The 24,666-nt window shown below is 39.8% G+C and overlaps 1 protein-coding gene across 1 annotated transcript; it reads right to left on the bottom strand.

The window, feature by feature from the left end:
- Positions 1–16,440: 16,440 nt before the first annotated feature.
- Positions 16,441–24,364, bottom strand: LOC145390398 (SCAN domain-containing protein 3-like). Its single transcript, XM_080265333.1, has 6 exons — positions 24,325–24,364; positions 23,158–23,270; positions 20,806–20,861; positions 19,267–20,182; positions 18,537–19,125; positions 16,441–16,553 (listed from the first exon to the last, which is right to left on the bottom strand). The coding sequence occupies exons 1-6, from the start codon at positions 24,362–24,364 to the stop codon at positions 16,441–16,443; spliced, it is 1,827 nt and encodes a 608-aa protein (XP_080121459.1).
- Between the last annotated feature and the right edge of the window lie 302 nt (positions 24,365–24,666).

The following is a 24,666-nucleotide window of genomic DNA, read 5'->3' as shown; positions in this document are numbered from 1 at the left end:
AACAAGTGCAAAACTTTCCATAATCCTCCTCTGTTCACTTTGTCGTATGCTTTTTCCAGATCCATGAATGCCATAAACACCTTATGGTCCTTCTCACAAGCCTTCTCTGCTCTCTGTCTCACTGCAAATATTTGATCTACACATCCCCTGCCACTCCTAAAGCCACCTTGTTCATCACCCACTAGGACTTCTGACATCTCTCTTACTTTCTCTATAATAATTCTTCCATATACCTTCCCTACCACACTCAATAAACTTATGCCACGATAATTCTTGCACCCACTTCACTCACCTTTATTTTTGTACAGGGGTACAGTCACAGCCTTTTTCCACTCTGCAGGCACAGTTTCACTCATCTATGCCTTCTTACTTATCTCCAAGAAGCACTTCATCCCATTCTCTCCACTACACTTAAGCATCTCTGCATACACCTCATCAACCCCAGCTGCTTTCCCATTTTTCAGCCGTTTCACAGCACTCTTCACCTGTGCGAGTGTCACGTCTCCTGGCATTGCATTCCTGCTCTGCACACGCCCAAAACCAATCATGTTTACAACTACTCTGATCTCAGTCTCCATTCCCGTTTGTCAGCCTTTCAAAATATTCTTTCTATCTGGTCCTTAACTCATTTCCATGGGTTAATAATCTACCACCTGCATCCGTCACACCATCACATTTCTTTCCTCTTTCACTTCTACATTTCCGCACCTCTTTCCAGAATAACTTCCTATTTTCAGAGTAGTTCGCATTCATTTTTCTTCCTAGATCATTTACATCCTTCTTCTTCCTCTTCACTAGTCTCTTTTCGTGCTTCTTTCGCTCAACAACAACAACAATAATAATAATAATAATAATAAAATCAATAATAATAATAATAATAATAATAATAATAATAATAATAAATAATGATAAAAAATAATAATAATATTATTATTATTATTATTATTATTATTATTATTACTATTATTATTATTATTACTATTATTATTATTTTTATTATTATTACCATTATTATTATTACTGTATTATTATTATTATTATTATTATTATATTTGTTACTATTATTGTTTTTTTCATTACTATTATTTTACTGCATTCGTGCCACCATCATTCGATGTTTGTCAGAATAAGAATGACGAGAGTAATGAGTAAATAGATGATGAGAAGAGGGTTGTTATGAATTTTTAAGAAAGGTTATTCATGGGTCTTCTAGTGGAATTATTTCACTTGGTCAGAATCTCTAGTTGTGAAGAGGGTCATGAAGGCTGTGTCTGACCTCTCACAATCGAAGAGTCTCCTTCCCTGATTAACTCCTTCACTACGATGGCGTCTTTTTGTTATTTATCCTTGTAACCACCGATTGATTTAATCCCAAAGATATGAGAGCGCCAGTGAAAGCCACGATAATGAAAAATACCTTTAAGAGGAAGAGGTGATGAGAAAGCTAGGGCTGGCTTACTGACGCACTACCGAGGCCACAAGTGAGGGAAAATGAGCGAAAAATAGAGCTTATCCTCAATAATGAAGCTTGGAGGTGATGCCAACCTTGACTAGTATATCTGGGAGGGGGACTTGACCAGGAACTTTGGCGATAAATGATTACTGGCACGGTTACAGTGCCTGTGCTGGAACTTATCTCTAACAGCCAATAGGGTCCATTGCACGACCGAACTTTTCTGAAGAGAGAGTTCGGTGTGTTGTTAAAATACAATATTGTTTTACACTGGTACACTTGAAAAGTGGAGGATGTAATCCAGCACATTACTTTTCACCTGCCCATTTCCATTATACGTACAAAGGTGGTCGTGATGCTGTAATATTTTCGAGAAACCACCGCAAAATTAAGTTTGGACAGAGTGCAAAGTTATTCTAATTACAATGGTCATGTGTGGTAGGTGGGATCTCCAGTTATCCTCTCAAGTGATGTGCTGCCTTCAGGTGACTTTTTGCACTGAGTAACAAGCCAAATGATGTCCTACAACCCCCATACCATATAGCCCATTGGATGGTAACCCTATGTCCAATTGACCTTCAATGGATTAGTGGGTTAAGGTGATCCAACAGAAAGGTTCCAGTAATAGTTTGGATCCAGCAGATGATTGGGGTTAATTCTCACATAATTCCTTAGAGCCATGTGAGACCAATCATCCTCACCTTAAATTTGGAAATGAGTAGCCTAACACTGCGCACCAACGCTACTGAAGGAGTAAAACGAAATTAAGTGATATGATGGTAGTCTGTAATCAAATTGGGTGCAGTTCTTTCCAATACTGTTCCCCCAATCTTATTAACAGACCCACATACAGATGGACAGACAGACAGACAGAAGAAACAAAATGCATTACACCCTAGAGCTTTCGCACACGGGTAATCAAGAGGAAAGACTGAAGGAAAAGTATTTAAGGTTTAAAATTCTTAGGGTTACTTGATAAACGAAAAATATAGGTATGCAAAATGGAAGTAGTAGACATGACAAGCCTTCCTGGACCATATCGTAAATGTCTGATGAGATTTCCCAGCACCTCCTCCTTAGCAATTTACTTTGCACATTATAGCTTATTTTGTGTATTAGAACATTTAGCGATTTTTTATCAATAAAGACTGCATAAATAACATGGAATGGCATGTTAACAACTTCTCTTCGAATAAGTATTTTTATTTTTATTTTTTTTTTTGTTCATGGCATCCTTAGATGATTTTGTTTAGCTAAAAGACATTTCCAAGTGCATAAATTTGATTCAATTTCTATTAGTCCTCTCAGCCATTTTTTTTTTTTTTTTAGATTAAGATTTTTCGAAGTAAACAGGTCAGACAAAGCCCTCTCTAACCCATGGAGTGTTAGATGGAGCCTCCAATAATCTGTTCAGTACGAGAGATCTACGATGGACTGAACGAAAGGCACCTGTGGCGCACTGACTGATGAATAAATGGATGTATGTGTAAATAGATAAATAAGCTGATTAATTATGTATATATATATATATATATATATATATATATATATATATATATATATATATATATATATATATATATATATGAGAGAGCCAAATTCAAGATCCGTTCATTTCGAGATGCCTGGACACACTGCGTTTGAAAGACTGGTGATCATAGGCAGCAGGAAATACAGACAGAGGGAGAAAGTTCCAGAGTTGACCTGTTGCATAAATGAAGGACTAGGAGTAACGGTTAACTCTTGCATTAGAGAGTTGGACAGAAAAGGGATGAGAGTTTGTTGCTAGACGGGTGCTACGCACCCGTCATAGAGGTGGAGGAATGCATGCAGACAGTTCAGAGGAGCAGTGACCATTAAAGTAGCGATAGAAAAGAGATAAAGATGCAACAGTGCGGCGAAGAGACAGAGGTTGAAGGGAGTCAGTAAGAGGAGGAGAGTTAATGATACGAAAAGCCTTTGACTCCACCCTATTGAGAAGAGCTGTATGTGGGGAGCCTCCCCACAAATGAGAGTTGTACTCCACACAGGGAAGGATAAAACCCCTGTATAGAGTCAACAATTGTGCAGGGGTAAAGAAAGAACGGAGTCAGCTTAGCATACCTAATCTCTTGGAAGCTGATTTTACAAGAGATGTAATATGATCTTTCCAAGATAAGTCCTGAGAGAATGAAACCCCAAGCATGTTCAAGGATGATGCAGGATTAAGCTGAATATTATTAAACATTAGTGGATATACCTGTGGAAGATTTAGACGGGTTGATAGGTGTAAGAACTGAGTCTTAGATGCATTAAAAACAACAAGATTATTTTTACCCCAGTGAGAGGTACGAGCCAAGTCAGACATTAGATGTGCCATAGCCTCATCCCTTGTTTGTTGAAGTAACTACTGAGATGGGCGTTGCGGGAACCGAATGGAAAGGTGAAGGGTGGAGTCATCAGTGTATGAGTGGATAGGGTTAGATGTACAGCTTAGAAGGTCACTGATGAATAAAAGGAAGAGAGTTGGTGATAGGACAGAGCCCTGAGGAACACCACTGTTAATAGATCTAGGAGAAGAACGATGGCCGTCTACAACAGCGGCTATAGAACGACTAGGAAGGAAGCTAGCGATGAAGGCACAGATAGAAGGGTAGAAACCGTAAGAGGGCAGTTTGGAAATTAAATATTTATGCCAGACTCGATCGAAAGCCTTTGAGATGTCAAGTGCAATGGCAAAGCTATCGCCAAAGTCCCGAAAGGAGGATGACCAGGAGTCTGAAAGGTAGGTGAGAAGATCGCCAGTGGAGCATCCCTGACGGAACCCGTACTGACGATCAGAAAGAAGGTTGTGATAGTAAAGATGCCATATAAAATTTCTATTGAGAATTGACTCGAAAAACTTTTGAAATACAGGATGTTAAAGCAATTGGACGATAGTTGGAAGGTTGGGAGTGGTCACCCTTCTTTGGGACTGGCTGAATGAAAGCAAACTTCCAGCAAGAAGGAAAGGTACAAGTTGACAGACAAAGACGAAAGAGTTTGACTAGGCAGGGTGTAAGCACAGAAGCACAGTTCTTGAGAACAACAGGAGGGTCTCCATCAGGCCCATATGCCTTATTAGTATTGAGGCCAGTGATGGCAGAAAATACATCAGCTGAAGAAATTTTAATAACAGCCATGAGGAAGTCCGAGGCGGGAAGCGATGGAGGAACAGCTCCGGAAACGTCTAAGGTGGAATTGGAGGAGAAAGTCTGTGCAAAGAGATCTGCTTTATCAGTAGAAGAAATAGCTACAGAACCATCAGAGCAGAAAAGAGGAGGGAAGGATGATGAGGTAAAGTTGTTAGAAAGGTTTTTGGCAAGGTGCCAAATATATATATATATATATATATATATATATATATATATATATATATATATATATATATATAACAGAACAGTGGAAAGAAAAAACAGTGAGTAAAAGAAATAATCCATCCACTGGATTAAAGGTGTTCTCCATTCATTAAAAATCTGTAACAGTTGAACGTAAACAGCCGTAGGTTGAAGTTTGGGGGGAAACTACTCTGGGGAAGCAAGTTCCAAAAAGGTGCAGTTCTTTGAATAAAAGAATTCTGATAGGCAGAAGTTCTGGAATACGGCATTGTGACAGTCCAGTCACGAACACTACCAGACGCCCGTGCAGAACAGGGAAAGGGATGGAGAGGTGGCACAATGGATGCAGCTCCGTCTGAGCATTTGCCACAAAAGTACCTATAAAAATAATGCAAGGGAGGCAACATTCCTTGTTACTTGAAGGAGAGGTAGCTCATTTATAATAATAGGGTTATAAATAATTGTAATGGCCTTCTTCTGAATTTTGTCTAGTTATTTTAATGCTTCCTCTCTACATCCATTCCCCCAGGGTGAGCAATATTCCAGCTGAGTGTGCAGATGATTCTTATTAACTGTAGCTAGCTGTTCGTCAGTGATGAAGTTACAGACTATGTAAAACAAATTTAATACACACACACACACACACACACACACACACACATATATATATATATATATATATATATATATATATATATATATATATATATATATATATATATATATGTGTGTGTGTGTGTGTGTGTGCTCGACTCTGGGCATAGGCTTCACAGCCTGCTTCCAAGACCCAGTAGTCCTCCTACATATCATACACCTCTACATGTCACCACTTCGGCGCTAACACCCACCGTCCATATTGAATACATGCTAGGGCTGTCTCATACAGGACTGGTGTATTGGTATTAGCGAGGATATCTTTACGATTTGTCGGCAGGTCTTCTGGTTGATCGGATGACCCGCTGACTTGTCGTAAAAATACCCCTGCTAATACCAATACACCAGTCCTGTATCAGACAGCCCTAGCATGTATTCAATACTGGATGGTGGGTGTTAGTGCCGAAGTGGTGACATGTGGAGGTGTAGGAGGACTACTGGGCCTTCGGATAGGTCACTGCCCCCAAGAAATAGGCCTTGAAGCCTTTGTCCACAGTCAGACAGGTTAAAAAAAAGAAAGATCGATGAACTCTGCCTTACTTGAAATTCAAATCCTTAAACTGTTCCCTTCCCCAGCAGGGATTTGAACCTGGGTCCGGTAGGACCACAGGCCACCTCTCTCTCTCTCTCTCTCTCTCTCTCTCTCTCCCTCACTATATATACATGTATATATCTTCACGTTGAGTACATGGGCTGGTTCCCAGATATGAACTGGCTAACCAGTGTCCCTTTCTACCTGAGGATTATGTAGTGACCTTTTTTTATCACCTGTATTGGACAACCTGCCTTTGAATGGATCCTTGATGACAGCCCTAAGCCGGTAATGCGGGCTAGGAGTTGTGACATCTTCACGCTGCCCAAAGAACTACATCTGATGAGGGAACTAATCCCATAACCGAAACAGGCCAGGCGGCATCCCTTGATTTAAGCCACCCAGGTGTGTGAGTCAGCAGGAGCAGCGTGTGACCTATTCATGGAGGGAGGAGCTCTGTCAAACTCAGCCCCTTGAGAGTGAATCTACCAACCACTGGTTTTTGCTTCTACCTACATAAGTGAGAAGTCAATGAGACAGAGACAGGCGGCCCTGGTGAGGCGACATTGGCTGTGCCCTAGAGAGTATGTTGTAGGTGGAGGCAAATCCCATTATAACCTGTAGGAGAGGGAGGATAGCCTCTCCTTCTCAGGCTGGACCACTCGTCATGCCAGATGACCAAGACGTTTGCTAGTCTAAGGCCACTTAGTATGTAAGTACCTACCTATCCCATGTATGTATCTTGTCCCCTCTCTTGCATCTAGGATAGTATCTTGGGCCTGTGTAACTGTTTTATGTAAATCTTCAAAACTTGTGGTAGTAAAAGACAGATATATAGTACAATTAGAGTTTGACTAATGTATGTTTCATCCATCTATCTAGCAATAACAGGGAATTCCTTTTCAAGACGCTTGGCTAGAACGAGACGGTAGTCGTAACACCGTAATATAAAATTATTTGGCAACCCTGCTAGGATACACGGCTTTCGACAAATGACAGAAAAAAAAATGTCATCGTTCTACCTAGTGACGGTGATGCTATGGCATTTGTAGAATCTGAGCCAGGTCCAACTGTGGTGGAAAGCCTCACTAAAGCTCAGCTCAAAATTGTGGCACAGTCTCTGCAGCTGAGACTCCATGGGGATGTCAACAAGTTTATTTTACTCAATGCAGTCTTACAGGCTATGTTTGGGAAACGAGATGAAGTTGAGCAGGAGTTGCTAGATTCTGACCCCGCCTTAGGGAGCTCTGGAATGCCTGTAATATTTAGTCCTGACAACAGTGCCTTAAATGAAGAGAGAACCTGTATTTTTACACAGGAGTGCCTTAAATGTTCTCTCTGAGCCCTTAGTTCGAGAGACCTTTGCTGACAGTAGTTCTTTGGGAGAGCCAGTACTTCCCAATGTTTTGTGATAAACTTAGATTTGAATTAGCCAAGTTTAATTTAAGAGAGCTGAAATTGCATGCCCGGATGAAACAGATGGAAATCGATCATGAGTTTTATCATAAGCAGCTCAGTAGTTCCCCTCGTTCTTGTGTTTCGAATGGTGAGGCAATTAATTTGACTAAAAATATCAAACTTGTTCCCCCTTTTAATGAGCAGGATGTCACTAAATAATTTCACATGTTCTAGAAGATGGTGGATGGTCTTTCTCTGCAGAAGAGTTCCTGGTCAATAATATTACAAAATGTATTAGAAGGAAAGGCTTAAAAAGAATATATTGCATTAGCCACCGCAAAATCTGGAGTGCCAGTATTTGAATACCAACGAAGGTAGTTTACAGTTCAAAGAAAGAGCACTTTTAAAGAAAATGAGACAATATTTTGTTAGGCCTAATTTGTTAGTACTCTGAATATTTCTTGTCTCGTGATCCTTTCTCTTCGGGTTAAGTGCGCTTCCTTTTCCATGTCCACACAGCAAGGGGAAGAGATGAGTGAGAACATCTTTCTTCTAAAGTGTTACTTTTTCTCACTATTAAAACAGTAATCAGTAAATGGCAACATCATTCATGACACTGAACATCCAAGGCATAGGTCGTATGTCTTTTTGAACCACCGTACTACCGGTATTTGCCTTTTTAACATCTCTCTCTCTCTCTCTCTCTCTCATCAACTCTGGGCTGTATTCGGCATCCTAAACATACTTTAATGGCGTAAAGAAGTATACGATTACAATAATTATAATCATTGCTATATTCCTGTACCTCAGCACAAATTCTTACCCCTGAGAACTTTTTTTGTAGTCCTGTTCTGTAGAAATGTTTACAGAAAAATATTATTCATACATTGGCTACATAGACATAAATGCTAAGATACTTTAGGTAGATTTTGTTGAACTGATTTTGATTTTAGACATTTATTAATTTAATGTTTAAGCACTGCAAACAGACTGATCTTTTTTATCCTGGCTAACATTAGCTGATTTTATTCTCCAGTTGGCAACCTTGTGTTGTCGAATGCTTAAAGAACTTGGACCTCTTTGCTTTCATAACCTGATGTTGAAATTTTCCCTTACTAGAGTGATGTATGATTTGTCATCCATACTGTATATCAGTCATTCAGTCCTTTATTGCCTCAGGCAAAGTAAGGGTGACTAATACAGTAGCTTACCATTTAGTGGAATATGTTATGTTTAAATCTCGACCATTCCTCAGATTTAACCCCTATGTGCCATCCGGTTGGTCCACATTGTTTCTCACGACCACCGGGTGTGATGAAAGTATATTAAAGAGTTTATTAATTGTGACAGGCTCGAAAGGAATTCAGAGTAAAGTAAAGATGGCGAAAAAGTTGCGGATATATCAAGTTTGCAGGTATACTACTTGATAATGGGAGGTATCTGTCTTAAAATAACTTGACAAAAATTAGGAAAGGATGCATTAAATGTCGAACATTAAGATGACTGGAATCAGCGGTAGGCTGGGTCGTTAATAACCATTATTCCATTAAAGTCAGCATAATGTGTGCCGTTTGAAATAGCTCAAAACTATGACCATTACTCTTGACGCATGGACGAACAGGTGCAAGGAAGGAAGCGAAATCTTCTCCCCCATGAATCACAAAATATACTGAAGATGAAATTTGCGAGGGTAGGAGTTATATTGCCGTTTAAAAACAGGTGCTAAAAAGGAAACATGAGTGCTGACGTTTTATATATATATATATATATATATATATATATATATATATATATATATATATATATATATATATATATTGTTACAGAACAGAGAAAGATAATGTACACTTTAAGTGGGAATACTAAAAATCACTACTGTCCCGTAAAGTTCCAGGTTCAAAACAAAGAGTTAGGTAAAATTACAAGTTAAAGTTTAATGCTCAAACTAACAACAAAACATTCAGGACTCATAAGGATAATGTAATGGCAAAAAACAGGTTAAATATATGGTTAACTGCAATAACCTCTATTAACACCAAATTAGCATGAGTAAATTTATCTAAGTCAGCCCTGTTAAAATGAGATACCAGATAATACTCAGTGAATGCCAGATATATTATTACAGATACAAAATAATATTAATGATGACTGACAATAAGAACATTATATAAATTACAAAAACCTTACTAGGCCTAAGAATCAACCTTATGCTACACAGCACAAGGAAAAATGCAACAATAGCTATACTCAAATTACACACAGCTGCTAGATGGTTGGAGACTTCCTGAGCACTCACAATAATAATAACTGTACAGGGGAGGACAGAGATGTGAGCAAAATGAGGAGTAGATCTAAGTGGCAATAATGCAGAGACTGAGCTCATTATATAGGGGCCGGCAGAGCTTGATACAACTTGTAAGGAGGACGCGCAAATGAAGCCATAGGGGACAAAGAGTTGACAATCCTGCTCTGAACAACAGAAAGGACGACTTACTCTACTATAACGGTAGAAGGGGGGACTGAGGCAGAACACGCTCGTGATCAAACATGCAGCATACTGTGCGTTAAAATTACACAAAGGATGATGAAATCATAGGCTATGTAACACCTCCCCACAAAGAAAAAGAAATTTACAAAGGAAATTTCTTATTACTCTAAAACAATCTGTCTAAAGTCTAGATAAGCAATCTGCAATAACATTTTCTTTCCCCTTGACATGTTGTATGTCTAATGAATACTCCTGAAGAAGTAGACTCCATCTTGTCAATCTCTGATTTTTATCTTTAAACTTACTAAGGAATTTCAGTGGGTTATGATCGGTATAAATGACTATGGGGTCAAAACCAGAACACAAATAAAATGAAAAATGCTGTAAACCCAAAATCAAGGCCAAAAGCTCTTTCTCAATTGTTGAGTAGTTCTTTTGAGGTGGAGTGAACTTCTTACTGTAATAAGATACAGGGTGTTCAATACCCTGATCATCCTCTTGCAGCAAAACAGCCCCAGCACCTGTATCACTTGCATCAACGGACATCTTAAAAGGCTTAGCAAAATTTGGAGTAGCGAGCACTGGCTGACTTAATAGGATAGCTTTAAGTTTGCTGACAGAGGATTCACAGTTATCGGTCCAGACAAATTTAACTCCCTTTTTCAGTAGGTCTGTAAGTGGTGATACAAGAATAGAAAAGTTAAGAACAAATCTCCTGTAATAACCTACCATTCCCAAAAATCTTTGTAGCTCTTTCCTACTTTTAGGTCTGGGAAGATCACTTATAACCTGAACCTTAGCTCCTGGTGGTGCAACATGTCCATCACCAATTATATACCCAAGGTACTGAACTTTAGCTTGACCAAACTCACACTTTGATAAATTAGCTACAAGATTAGCATGAACCAAACGCTCAAGAAATTTACTGACATGGCATAGGTGATCTTTCCAGTTGTCACTGAAGATTAATACATCATCAATATAAACAACACACCCTGCCAAACCCTCTGTTACAACATTCATGAGCTTCTGAAATGTGGCTGGTGCATTCTTCATACCATATGGCATTACAGAACATGCAAAAGTCTTTCCTAGTGTTACAAAACATGAGATCTCCCTAGCACATTCAGTCATAGGTACTTGCCAGTATCCCTTTAACAAATCAAACTTACTTATGTACCTAGCCTTTCCGATCTTGTCTATGCAATCTTCCACGCGAGGGAGTGTCTATTTTGGTTATCTGATTAACACGTCTCTAGTCGATGCAAAGCCGATGTGACCCACCTGACTTAGGGACTAGATTGACAGGAGAACTCCACTCACTCTGACAGGGCTCAATCATCTTGTGGTCCAACAGGTAGCCAAGCTCCTTCTGGATGAGAGGAACTTTCACTGGGTTCACACGGTAAGGAGGCAGTTTAATTGGCTTTGCGTCTCCAACATCGACATCATGCATCAACACAGTAGTTCTTCCTGGAGTGGCACGGAACACTTGCGGGTACTCCTGTAGTAATGCCGAAAACTCCTGCCTTTCCTCGAGAAGTAGATGAGAAAGCTTAGTCTGGAGATCATTCATGATATCAGGATTCTTCCCCAAACTATCAGTCAGGCTCATACTGCATGGGAGAGCTTCACTTGCAGACTCGGGTGGAGCAGCTACAGTGCAGACTGGATTATTTTCGTCCCGCCTGTGATATAACTTTAGCATGTTGATGTGACATAGTTGCTTGTTCTTTCTACGATCTGGTGTGGCGATGGCATAGTTGACATCACTGAATTTCTTCTCCACGAAATAAGGACCACTAAACTTGGCTTGAAGAGGTTGCCCATGAACTGGTAGCAGAATCAAAACCTGATCTCCTGGCTGAAAGTGGCGTAACCTGGACTTCTTATCATACCAAGTCTTCATCTTCTCCTGAGCAGCTCCTAAATTCTCTCTCGCCAGCTGTAAAGCAGTGGACAGCCGTTCTTTGAACTTCATCACATACTCCAGCAGGTTGACGTCATCTTCCTCCGACAGCCACCATTCCTTGAGTAACTTAAGGGGTCCTCTTACTTCATGACCAAACAGTAGTTCAAAAGGTGAGAAGCCCAGTGATTCATTTGGAGATTCTCTTGCAGCAAACACAACGAATGGAAGACCTTTATCCCAGTCTTTCTGATGTTCCAAACAGTATTTCTTGAGCATCGATTTGAGTGTTTGATGATATCTCTCCAACGCTCCTTGGGTCTGGGGATGGTAAGCTGAAGACGTGATCTGGGTGATGCCCAACTCTTTCAGAGACTGCTTGAAAACGTTTGACATGAAATTACTTCCCCGGTCTGACTGTACCTCCTTAGGCAGACCAAACTTTGTGAAGAACCCCAGCATTTCCTTAACCACGTTCTTTGCTGAGATATTTCTAAGTGGAATGGCTTCAGGATAACGAGTAGCCATATCAATCAGGGTCAACACATAAGAAAATCCTGAAGAAGTCTTAGGAAGAGGGCCCCCAATATCCACCAACACACGGGTGAATGGCGCCTCAAAAGGAGGAATGGGAACTAGAGGTGCAACCTTTTCGGTCTGATTACACTTCCCCACAACTTGACAGGTGTGACAAGACTTACAATACCAGGAAACATCCCTGAAGATACCTGGCCAGTAGAAGTGTTTCAAAATGCGTGCCACAGTCTTCCTCACTCCAAGGTGTCCTGCCAAACTGGAATCATGAGCCACTCTAATGATATCCTGCCTACAAACACGAGGGATGACAACTTGATGTACAACCTCCCATTCACAGTCGACTGAGGCTGTTGGGGGTCTCCACTTCCTCATAAGTACTCCTGACTTTATATAATAACAAGTAGAAGCACCAGTTGACTCTTCCTCACTGCAAGCAGAGTTAGCAAGACCTTTCAACTCAGGGTCAGCAACCTGCAACTCAACCAACTCTTGACGAGACAAATTATCAACACTACGGGGTACTGCCTCATCTGGTGAGTGGTCCAAATTAGCAAGAAAAGTGTCAGCTAGGATAACATCATCATCATCATTATCCTCTAAATCACCAGTAACTTTAGATTTAGCCCTAGTGACAGCACATACAGGGAACACATCAGGGACATCACAATCCTGGGTCGCAGCCACTGGCTCACTAGACAACTGAGGAGCTGGACACACTTGACTTCCACCAATATAATTTCCAAGTAAGAAAGTTACACCTGACATTGGGAGTGTCTCAACCAACCCAACCATAACGGAACCATTAACAAAACCAGACTCTAAATTCACTCTGCACAGAGGGACAGAGAAGTAATTATTCCCTACACCTTGTAAGATTACAGTTTCATCAGAGGAATTAACATTAGAACCTAGAACACTGGTCAGCATAAGGGATTGGCAAGCACCTGTATCACGATATATTTTAACTGATTTCCTGTCATTACTGTCCAGAGAACTGACAAAACCATCAGACATGAAATTAGCACATGAACTCTTGAGAGTGTCACCCACGTTACTGCTCAAAAGAGGAGCTCCATCATGAGAATTTAAGTTACCCCTCAAAGCAGGTTCAGTTAACTCAGTTAAAGAATTCTGGGAACTCTCAAGAGTGGACACTAGACCAATTGACTGAATATTTAATGACTCCTTTTTGTTCACATCGCGCTGTCTCCTGAAACATTTCTCTGTAGTATGACCAAGCTAACTACAATAAGTACATTTACTTTTCTGAAATCTAGAGGTGAAGCTGATACTTACTTCCTGAGAAACATCATCTTTATTCTCTTTCCTGTTACCTGTACTCTGAGTCGAGGCAACGTACTTACTCTCAGCTTTCCCTTTTTCTCTAGAATACCTCTTGTGAGTGAGAACATATTCATCAGCTAAAACTGCAGCATCAGACAAATTATCTATTCTTCTCTCATCAAGATATAAGCTTACATCTTTATAAATACACCTCTTGAAGTCCTCCAGCAAAATCATCTGCTTAAATTTACCAAAATCAGAATCCACATTCTTAGAATTTAACCACTGCTCTAACAGATCTTCTTTGATTTTTGCATACTCAACATGGGATTGCTTATCTTGCTTATAAGTTGTCCTAAATTTTACTCTATAGGCTTCAGGAACAAGCTCATAGGCCTTAAGAATCAAGCTCTTAACGACATCATAATTATCAGATTGACCCTGAGGCAAAGATGCATAAGTTACTTGAGCTTTTCCGGTGAGAACAGTTTGAAGGAGTACTGGCCAATACTTTTTGGGCCAATTAAAACCTGTAGCTACCCTCTCAAACAACTGAAAATACTTTGTTAAATCAGATTCATTAAAAGGAGGGACAAGTTTAACATTTTTAGCCACATCAAAATCATCAGAGCTAGATGACCCAGTTCCACCTTGTTTCATGCGATACTCATGGTCTGCCTGAATCCTGGCAAGTTCAATTTGTGCCTGTATCTGTGCCTCCTGAATACGAGCCTGAGACTCCGCCTCCTTAGCCTGAGACTCCGCCTCCTTAGCCTGAGACTCAGCCTCCTTAGCACGAGCTTGAAATTCAGCCTCCTTAACACGAGCCTCCTGCAGGGCTAGCTGTAACTTAGCTAATTCAATCTGCGTTTGCTCATTTGGAGGAGTTACATTAAACAAGCTTTTATTAATCATGCCAACAATTTGATCTTTAGAATGATGAGAGCAAACAACAATTCCCAATTGTTGAGCAACAAGCTTAAGTTCATTCTTTGTTCTGTTTTCTACATCACACACTGTTTGCACATTTGACAAAAAATCTTTGGCTTCATCAAGTGTAGTAATAGTAGACATCATGAATAAATCACAGTCACAAAATATCAAGCAATATCCTTATGATAATATCCTGAATATCCTGATATGAGGTCGCCAAATTTATGTTACGGAACAGAGAAAGATAATGTACACTTTAAGTGAGAATACTAAAAATCAATACTGTCCCGTAAAGTTCCAGGTTCAAAACAAAGAGTTAGGTAAAATTACAAGTTAAAGTTTAATGCTCAAACTAACAACAAAACATTCAGGACTCATAAGGATAATGTAATGGCAAAAAACAGGTTAAATATATGGTTAACTGCAATAGCCTCTATTAACACGAAATTAGCATGAGTAAATTTATCTAAGTCAGCCCTGTTAAAATGAGATACCAGATAATACTCAGTGAATGCCAGATATATCATTACAGATACAAAATATTATTAATGATGACTGACAATAAGAACCTTACATAAGTTACAAAAACCTTACTAGACCTAAGAATCAACCTTATGCTACACAGCACAAGGAAAAATGCAACAACAGCTCTACTCAAATTACACACAGCTGCTAGATGGTTGGAGACTTCCTGAGCACTCACAATAATAATAACTGTACAGGGGAGGACAGAGATGTGAGCAAAATGAGGAGTAGATCTAAGTGGCAATAATGCAGAGACTGAGCTCATTATATAGGGGCCGGTAGAGCTTGATACAACTTGTAAGAAAGACGCGCAAATGAAGCCATAGGGGACAAAGAGTTGACAATCCTGCTCTGAACAACAGAAAGGACGACTTACTCTACTATAACGGTAGAAGGGGGGACTGAGGCAGAACACGCTCGTGATCAAACATGCAGCATACTGTGCGTTAAAATTACACAAAGGATGATGAAATCATAGGCTATGTAACAATATATATATATATATATATATATATATATATATATATATATATATATATATATATATATACACACACACACACACACACACACATACCCTAGCAAGGGTTCCCAGCATTGCCTTGGTAAAACTCTATGATCATGTATATCGACATTGTCTGGGACCTTTGATAGCCATTCTCCCTGTGGAAGAAATCTGACGGGGTCACATTCAGTCACTGAAACTGTTTCTTTTTGGGCCTATTTCCACAGGGATACATTCTCCATGGATGTATTCTTTCCATGGAACTATTATCTCACTACTCACCGACCCATCTACCTTTCCAACCCATTCTGCTCAGCCATCCAACAATCTACCCTACTTATCCTCCCACTTACCCTGCCCACCCACTCATCCACACCTTATGCCCACCCACTCGCCCACCCACGCTGCCCCACCACACCCGCCAGACCCAGAACACCCACCTTGCCCTACAACATCGACCCACCCATTCCACCCACCCTGTCCCTCAACACTCACCAATCCACTCAACCCTGCCCACCCACCCCACCCTCCCTGTTCACCCCACCCTCCCTGTCCACCCCACCAATCTGACTTTCGATCGGACTCGCGCTAGCTAATGATGATATGGGTATAGGTGTAACAAACTACGGCAATTAGATACCATGTTTCAACCGTGTCGATTTGATTATTTCTAATTGGTCATAATCTTAGCAATCAGGGCGCCACTTTGGCAACTGTAATGTAGACATTTATATTCGTCTGAAAAAGTTATACCTGTTGCAGCTATTTAGAGAGTTTATATGCATTCCCCCCATTTTCCATAGTGGACAGAGAGACAAACAGACACAGATGAGGATTCTCTTTTATATATATACAGATTATATGATTCAGTTAAACCGAATCATGTTCTCTGCCATCAATCCTCTTATACACAATAGTTGCTGCTCGCCCTGCCTGTGCCACTTGGTCGGCCTAAGCCGCTCATACGGCGTGCTCCGCCCTGGAAGTGCGACAAAACGTATAGTTTCAAACTGGACCAAGAAAGAGATACGATGAAAATTCACATTTTTGCGATTTTAGCAACGTTTTGCAAAACTTTAGCAACTGTGATGTACACCAACAGTTTTAGTTCCAATTTCATATATGAATCATCAATCAGTGTGAATAACATTCATGAGAGACATTCATATGTTTCAACAGTTAATCCGAATAATGTTCTCAGAGCCCAACCCTCACATTAAAGGCTCCCATACACGGCCAGTTATGATGGTCAATCCTGGTGAATATTTAGTCATTTTCATCGCGTGTGGGGTTATCGAAGGACTGAGCAACAACTGAAGATTATGCAACAGTTTTGATATTTTCCCGTCAGTCATGAAACTTGGCAGTCATGGCTGACACTGTGTATCGATGACTGAGCAAACAGGTTCAGTCTAAGATCAACAGCCATGGCGCGCACATGGGACACACAGGAGTTTTGGTGGGAGTTCACTGAACTATACAGAGGCTTTTCAGCATTGTGGAAAGTAAAGAGAGAAGATTATACAAAGAAACATCTGAAAGGCGAATGTTATTGGAAAGTAATAGAAAAACTTAAGGAAATAGACCCTAATGTGAATCGCAGCACTGTCACCAAAAAATTAGTGTGTTCTGTTCCCACTACAGAAGGGAGCTGAAGAAAGTCACAAGTAGTGAAAAGTCAGATGACATTTACAGACCTTCCTTGTCGTTCTTTAATCTCACATTCCTTCAAGACCACGAAATGCAACAGGATGGATTGTCAAGCTTGGAACAATGGACGAGAGGCAAACAACCATGAAGAAAGTAACTACACTATTTGAACAACATAACATAGTCACCCGATTCCATATCAAATACCACTGCATCTGTACAGCAACCAAATATCACTTGCACACTATATATAATACAGTACTTCATTGTGACTCAGTCATATTCCTGATTACCTCTTTCCTGCCGGTGTAGTGGACCAGCAATGTTAAAAAACAAAATTTATTTCTTATATTCTTTACTGATGAAGCTGCATTTCGTACAGACGTTGATTCTAGTGGAATAGGCTGTCTACTGTCAGGCTTCCAGTTGCCTTATTAAGCCGCCCAGTACAAACGTCTTCCACATAAAACCCACCATCTAAACTTGTCTGTACATTTCGTTTAAATAGTTGTATAGAGCAGTGCTTCTCAAACTATCTTATGTGGCGGACCGGCAGTTTTTTTTTTTCAATGTGCAAGCGAAGCAAGCCAATCCAAGGGCAGTCATCATTGACGTAACAAGTCTTCCCAGTGTGCCATTGACCAGTACCATATTTGTGCCATATAATTAATTGTTTATGATCCGAGACATTCGTAGTAATATTCATTTATACAGGAAAAATATAATGAATAGATAATAAAAGTAAGTTGACATTCTTTTTTATTTTAAATTGATTTTGTAAACAAGTAATTCAATATTACAATATAAATAAAACCATTATTAACAAATCAAACTAGCAAAGCCTTATGAACAAATATAAGCATGTGTATGAATAATAAAAAGAAAAATTATAATGAATAAAGTAGCTTGAAAATTATATATTTTTCTTATTTCAAACCCCAATGAATAAATGTTAAAATACAAATTTGAAAGGAATAGGTAACATTAAATTTAAATGAATGATTATTCTATTAACACAATACACAGGCAATGCAAAACCTTAACATTTACTAATGTGAAGGGTGAGCCTGCTTCTTATTTATCAACTTATCCAATCGTGATTCAGTTGAGGACAATGCCACTCGCAATGGAGAATGAATATCCATACAATTCCTGTATTTTGTCTTAATAACACTCACTGTTGAGAAGCCAGTCTCGCAGAGGTAGGTTGAAGGAAAAGGGAGAAGAGTTTTCAGGGCAATTTCACTAAGCTCAGGATATTCTGCTTTCACTTTTATCCAAAAGGAAGCAAGTGATGTTGAAGTTTCGAAACTTGTCTTCAATCCTTCGTCAGCAGCCAGCTCCAACAATTTATCCTCCATAGTGACACTTAGGTCGAAGTCATCTCTCAGTGGCATAAACGGATTTCGGATCCATCCAGTCCCTTTCCGTGGATCTTCTTCTGCTGGAAAGTAATGCTGAAAATGATCTGCCAAATTAATCAAGTGTTCTTTGATGACATTTCTTAGAGATGCAACATTAAGGTCTTCGCCTGCACCGGCGATGACTGTTGCCAGTTGGTGAAACATGTCATAACAATCTCTTGACACTCCATTCTTCCATGCTTCTAGCTTTCGTTTTTGCCCATCGATCTTGTCTGCCATCGTAAAACACGATGCCATCCTTCCTTGCATGGAGATGTTGAGATCATTAAAGATGGCAAAGATATCAGCCAAATAAGCCAGCTTGGCTAGCCAATCCACATCTCGGAACAATTGTGACCAATTTGGTTTTTTGTCCTGAAGAAACAAGTTCGTTTCGTAGCTCAAATACTCTTGACAGAACTTTTCCCCTCGATAACCAACGTACATCGGCATGCAATAGGAGCTGTTTATGATCAGCTCCCATATCATCACATAATGCTGTGAATAGTCTCGAATTTAAAGCATTTGCTTTTACATGGTTCACAATTTTTACAACCTCACTGAGCACACTATTTAGTTCTGTTGACATTTTTTTTGTTGCAAATCTTTCTCGGTGAAGGAAGCAGTGTGTTGACTTACATTCTGGGGCAAGGCCTTGATCTGGGTAACCACACCTGAATGCCGTCCTATCATTGCGGCAGCACCATCAGTACATACGCCTACACAAAACTTGAAATTCAACCCACATTTGTTAACAATATAGTCGCTCACAGTCTTGAACACTTCAGAACTAGTTGTTTTTGTTGGTAGTGAAGCAGAGAAAAAAAACTCTTCTTTCAAATCGCCCTCATGTTCACAGCGCACATACACCATCAGAACTGCCTGATTAGCAACGTCTGTACATTCATCAAGCTGCAAAGAAAAGTATTTTGCTAATTTAAACAGTCCTATGAGCTGATCTTCCATATCGTGTGCCAGATCGTAAATTCGTCGAGCTATAGTGTCATTTGAAAGTGGAACCTGAGCCACTTTCCTTGTTGCTGGCTCACCCAACATTTCTGTGCAAACATCTTTAATACAGCCTATCAGTAGCGTCTCACCAATTGTGTATGGCTTTTTAGCTTTAGCAACTCGAAGTGCTACTTTATAAGAAGCCCGCAAAGCACTAGTATTTGTGTGTGACACTTCAAAGATCTGTTTCTGACGGCCTTTTAAATCAACATGCTTTCTTTCAAAGAACTCTTTCGACTTCGAACTCATTTCTTTATGTTTTGTATTTAAATGCCTTTTGAGGTTTGACGGCTTCATTGAGTCGTTAGCCAACACATCTCCACAAATAACACACTGCGGTTTAGGCATTCCCCCATCATTCGTGGCTACAAAACCGAATTGAATGTATGAGGAGTCATATTTCCGAGTAAATCCAGTACGAATTCTTTTTGCCGGCAACACTTCGGTTTCAATTACATCGCTGTCATCTGCTTCAGAATTATTTGTGTTCAGCAACCGGATGTTTTGGTCTGATAAACATGTCCATTGGGCCTCGCTTTGCCATCTGTAAATTTGGGATAAAAATAATGAATATAAATTCCATAACCCGGGTATATACTTAATTTATGATATTAGGATGAAAGCCGAATAAATGCAGTGGGAATGCTTTTACTGAGAAATATTTAATTGTTTAATTATTTATTTGTTTTAATTAATTTTGTGGAGAAATACAAATGATACTAAAGCAAATAAATCATAAATAGTGTGAACCAGCCTTTAAAATTATTAGTACTTACTATTTCTGATCAGTGGTTTGGGACGTGGTCCCAAATGACAAACACGCAGATGCTCTCTGTTCCACTTCTTGATGGTAACTAACTGACTGCTCCACACGTGTGGATCAAGGTTGCCAGATGTGTGATATGTTTCATGGCTGCCACTCATAGTAAAAAATCGGCCAAATCTTTTAATTGGATGCATACGTTTAATGTTTCCAAAATTAATTAACTACCATACTGTATTCTCATTCCAATTATTATTATTATTTTTTTTTTGGGGGGGTCTCATGCGTATTCAGTTCACTGTTTTGCTGTTCATTATATCGCATTCGTTAGTTGGATAGCAATGACTTTTAACATGAGTGAGTAAATGAACAATGTAGCCATAATAATACAAATCTCCGCGTACCGGCAGACGATGGCTCGCGTACCGTCACCGGTACGCGTACCACACTTTGAGTAGCACTGGTATAGAGGACAGCATACCAACATTATTGTCGAAGCATTGCATGGACATAGAATTACAGTATAGTAGACAGAAGAATCCTAAATCATGCTACAATTATCCCAAAAGCATTCTCAGCCATACATCAAGCGTGTGGTACTCGGCAACAGTAAATGTCTTTTTCTTTGGTGAGGTTTCTTTGAGCATGAGGCTTCATTAGGTTGTCCATTAAAGTAAAGGCATCGTCTCCCTCGAAAATATGTGGCATAATATCATGACAACCATTTAGTGTTTGGTTTAGGGATGTGACGCATTTTTTTTTTTTCCTTTCAACTGTTTGCAGAAATTAGTGTTAACAAACACATCACCATCGGAAACCCTACCGTTCAAACCAACATCAACCATCATAAATTAATAGTTGGCATTAACAATGCCAATAGTACCGCACTAAATATGTGCTTATAGTTGAAGTAATAAGAGCCAGGCCTAGGGGGCTTCCTAATCTCTATAAGTTTTCTTTCGCTGGCCCCAATACGTTGCAGAAATTACCTCATCATTTCAAATGCATCTGCTGTATTCACCCAATCACTTGCTGCCTGTGAAATCAATAAAAGAGAAAGGAAAGTGTGTTAATTAGGCACCATCATTGGTGTTATTGCAAACCTCATTAAACATAATTTTCCATCCAGATGGATCACAGATGTTACTCCTCCCATCTGCAGGAACTGAATGCTTCCTTTACAGACAATTGTGTTGAAGAAGAACATGTGGTGGCAAGCTCCATCAAAAACAGTAGGACCACATATACAGAGGTCCAGTGCAATGAACTCCTGTCACTGGCAGGCAGCCATCTTCAGTGAAGTGGCGGTGCCATTAATGTGTTAGTGAGGTGCTGGGCTCAGGAAAATAGGAGTCTCTGTGCGGATCAACAGGTATATACAGGGAAGGATATAGGTGACATCGTTTTCAAGGATCGATTATGGAATTTTCATTGTCACTCTTCAGATTAATGAATCAAGTGCACAGTGCAGTAGGGTGTCAACATCTATTTCCATCATTTCAGATGACAACAAGCACAACATCAGTGGATCAAACTCTTCCTTGGAGTGTAATGTGCCACCATCCCTTCTTCATCACCACATTACCAGACTCTGAGTGAATAACTCAATTTCGGATCTTCTTGATGATCACCAGTATAGTTAGAACTAGGCTTCATTTACATTGATTCTACTACTGTAGCAATTAACCCGCCCCATCCCGATGTTTTCTGGGCAGTGGTACGCCCCAGTCCCGACATTTTTGGATCTTTTTTTTTTTTTTTTGGCTCAAACATCCGCTTTTGGTGAGAAACATCGAAAATTCATAGAGAAATTGCTCACCTGAGGTTTAAAATACTCGATCTAGGTACGAGTACCTCCACCTGACTGGGTTTTCTAACAGGCTGGCACCAAAGAAACCGAGTTCTATGGGAGGGTAACTATTTTATCTACTCATAAACAGTATTTATTTATTTACTTGGTATGAATTTATATGTAGTACAAGAGTATATTGGTTTTCAAACAGTAATAGAGGCATTATAAGCATTGTTTCACTCACTAACTCATCACCATTCATGACCTTTTTTTCCCACATTACCTGATCATCATTTCTGACTGTTTCTTCCTCGAATGCTATGTAAACTTTGTCCTCCACATTGTCATCGATTGGGGAATCACTCTGGCCCTGAATGTCTTTATTGACCAGGTCACTGGTAGCAGGTGAATTGCCGAGACAATGGCGTGCAGGGGGGGGTAGAGGTTATGCAGTGTAAGGCATTGTCCCTGCTTGGCATCTTGTAGAGGAATAGAGGAAGGTGTCCCGTGTATACGTGCCAAAAATCACTCGCGAAATCACTCGCGAAAATTGGAAACTGTGCAAATTAGGGACCTTGCAATGTTGCCTCGTTAATTCATGTCTCCGGGATATGAGCGCACATCATGTGAGGATGTGAATTCACTTCTCCGGGACGTAGCGGGTTAATGGTGGGGGATGGCAACTGTCTAGTTCTGTAGGCATCATATTTTTTGTTCCATTATGTTTTATAATATTATATGACACGAGATAATTGTTTTTTATTTACATTATGCTGACATATATATTAAATAATGACTCATATTGCGTACAGCATCCTGAATAAGACTATCTTTTTTGTTCTCAATTTTTTTTTTTTTTCAAATTCATGAACAATACTATAATTAGTTTGTTGCATTGTACAAAACTACAGTATATGTCCTAAGTAAATCATAGTGCTTGTTTATTTTACATGGTTACACCAACCTTAATACTCTGCTTCAGCAGAAACACGATTGTGCTACACATCCCCATATTTATTTGTCCTAGGCTCTGTGCAGAGATAGCTGTAGTGAACTTCAGGTCCTCAAACGACTGTCCTGTAGGAAGGTAACGTAAAATACTAGAAAATCTTTCCCTTGCAGATAATGCATCTTTCGCCTCTGTATTCATCTTACAGTGAATGGCAGGATGGATCTTCATTATATGTTTTATTGTCTGCTGTATATGTAGGAAGTTCATGTCTACAAGAGAAAATATTACTAGTTCCTGTAGAAGGAACTCATAAGTGAATGTTTGCTTTTTTATGCCACTGCTTCATCCACATCTTTCTTTTTCCTTTTTCCCTAGGTTCCATACTCTCCAAAACAAGGATAATGGCAACTGTACTCATCTTGACGAGCCACACACGATAACTGAGGATTGAACAGTCTCATTACCTATGTGTGGCCAAAACAAATGACTGAGCAAACACCAGGATTGACCATGATGACTGACCGTGTATGGGAGCCTTTACATGTGGGTTTCTGTTTGCCCAGCCTGCGCTACTTGCCTGGCCTGCTCCACTCTGATGCCCCCCAAATCGTTGTTAGATGGACCTAAAAACTTGTAATTCCAATTGGACTTACAAACAGACTCTAAGAAAATCCACTTTTCTGCAATTTTAGGAAAATTTCACAAAATTTTAGCAGTTATAATATACACCTCTAAATCTGCTAAAAAAAAAAAAATTACACCTGTTAACCCCTACATGCTGGCATTGTTTTGAGGCCAATGTGCTCTCCCTATGGGCATTCTCTCGAAAATAGTCTGTTTTCAGTCATTCACATCTGGAGAAGTACAGCAGTTAGGGATGCAAATTAAAAACCATATTACGCACCAACTCTTTGTCTTGCGAGTGAAACCATCCCCAAGTCTGCAGGTTGTCCTGTCGATGGGTAGGAATGAGGAGAGGAGAGGTATCTTCTTGCTGTGAAGGCAGGCTGTATCTGCATGGCAGCACTTAGCTCCAACTTAGGCTGTGGAAGCCAAGTGCCTGGATAACGTTGGCAGCACTGACTGGGCTGTCTGAGTGGTGCAATAGTAACACCGGCCGGCCTTCCTTGCAAAACACCCTTCACATTCTCACTCATTTCCTCCACTTCCCATACTCACCTCCATTGGTATGAATCATCACCCTGTGCAGGTGGCTCATCGTTGGTTGCCTGGCTGTGACATAGTGACACTATGCCCCATAGGTGTGTGGGAGAACTAACACAGATACAGTAAAAGGTGAAAAAATAAATATTTAGTTATTTTCCCATGAATGTCTACAAACTTTGCACTTTATATTCACTTTGAGAGAAGACTTTAGCAATGATGCATATTCCATAATAATTTTTCTGCAGATTGCATGCACTGTGGTTGACTCTGAGGTAAACATTTATACTTTTACTTATGATTTTCTGCAGTTTTTTATGGACTGGTGATAATACTTACCTTATAACTTATGCTCTA

This window comes from Coenobita brevimanus, chromosome 14, assembly GCF_032717465.1.
Source record: "Coenobita brevimanus isolate Jiangsu-jjx chromosome 14, ASM3271746v2, whole genome shotgun sequence".
Classification (NCBI taxonomy): domain Eukaryota; kingdom Metazoa; phylum Arthropoda; class Malacostraca; order Decapoda; family Coenobitidae; genus Coenobita; species Coenobita brevimanus.
This window is presented reverse-complemented; position numbering and strand designations above follow the sequence as displayed.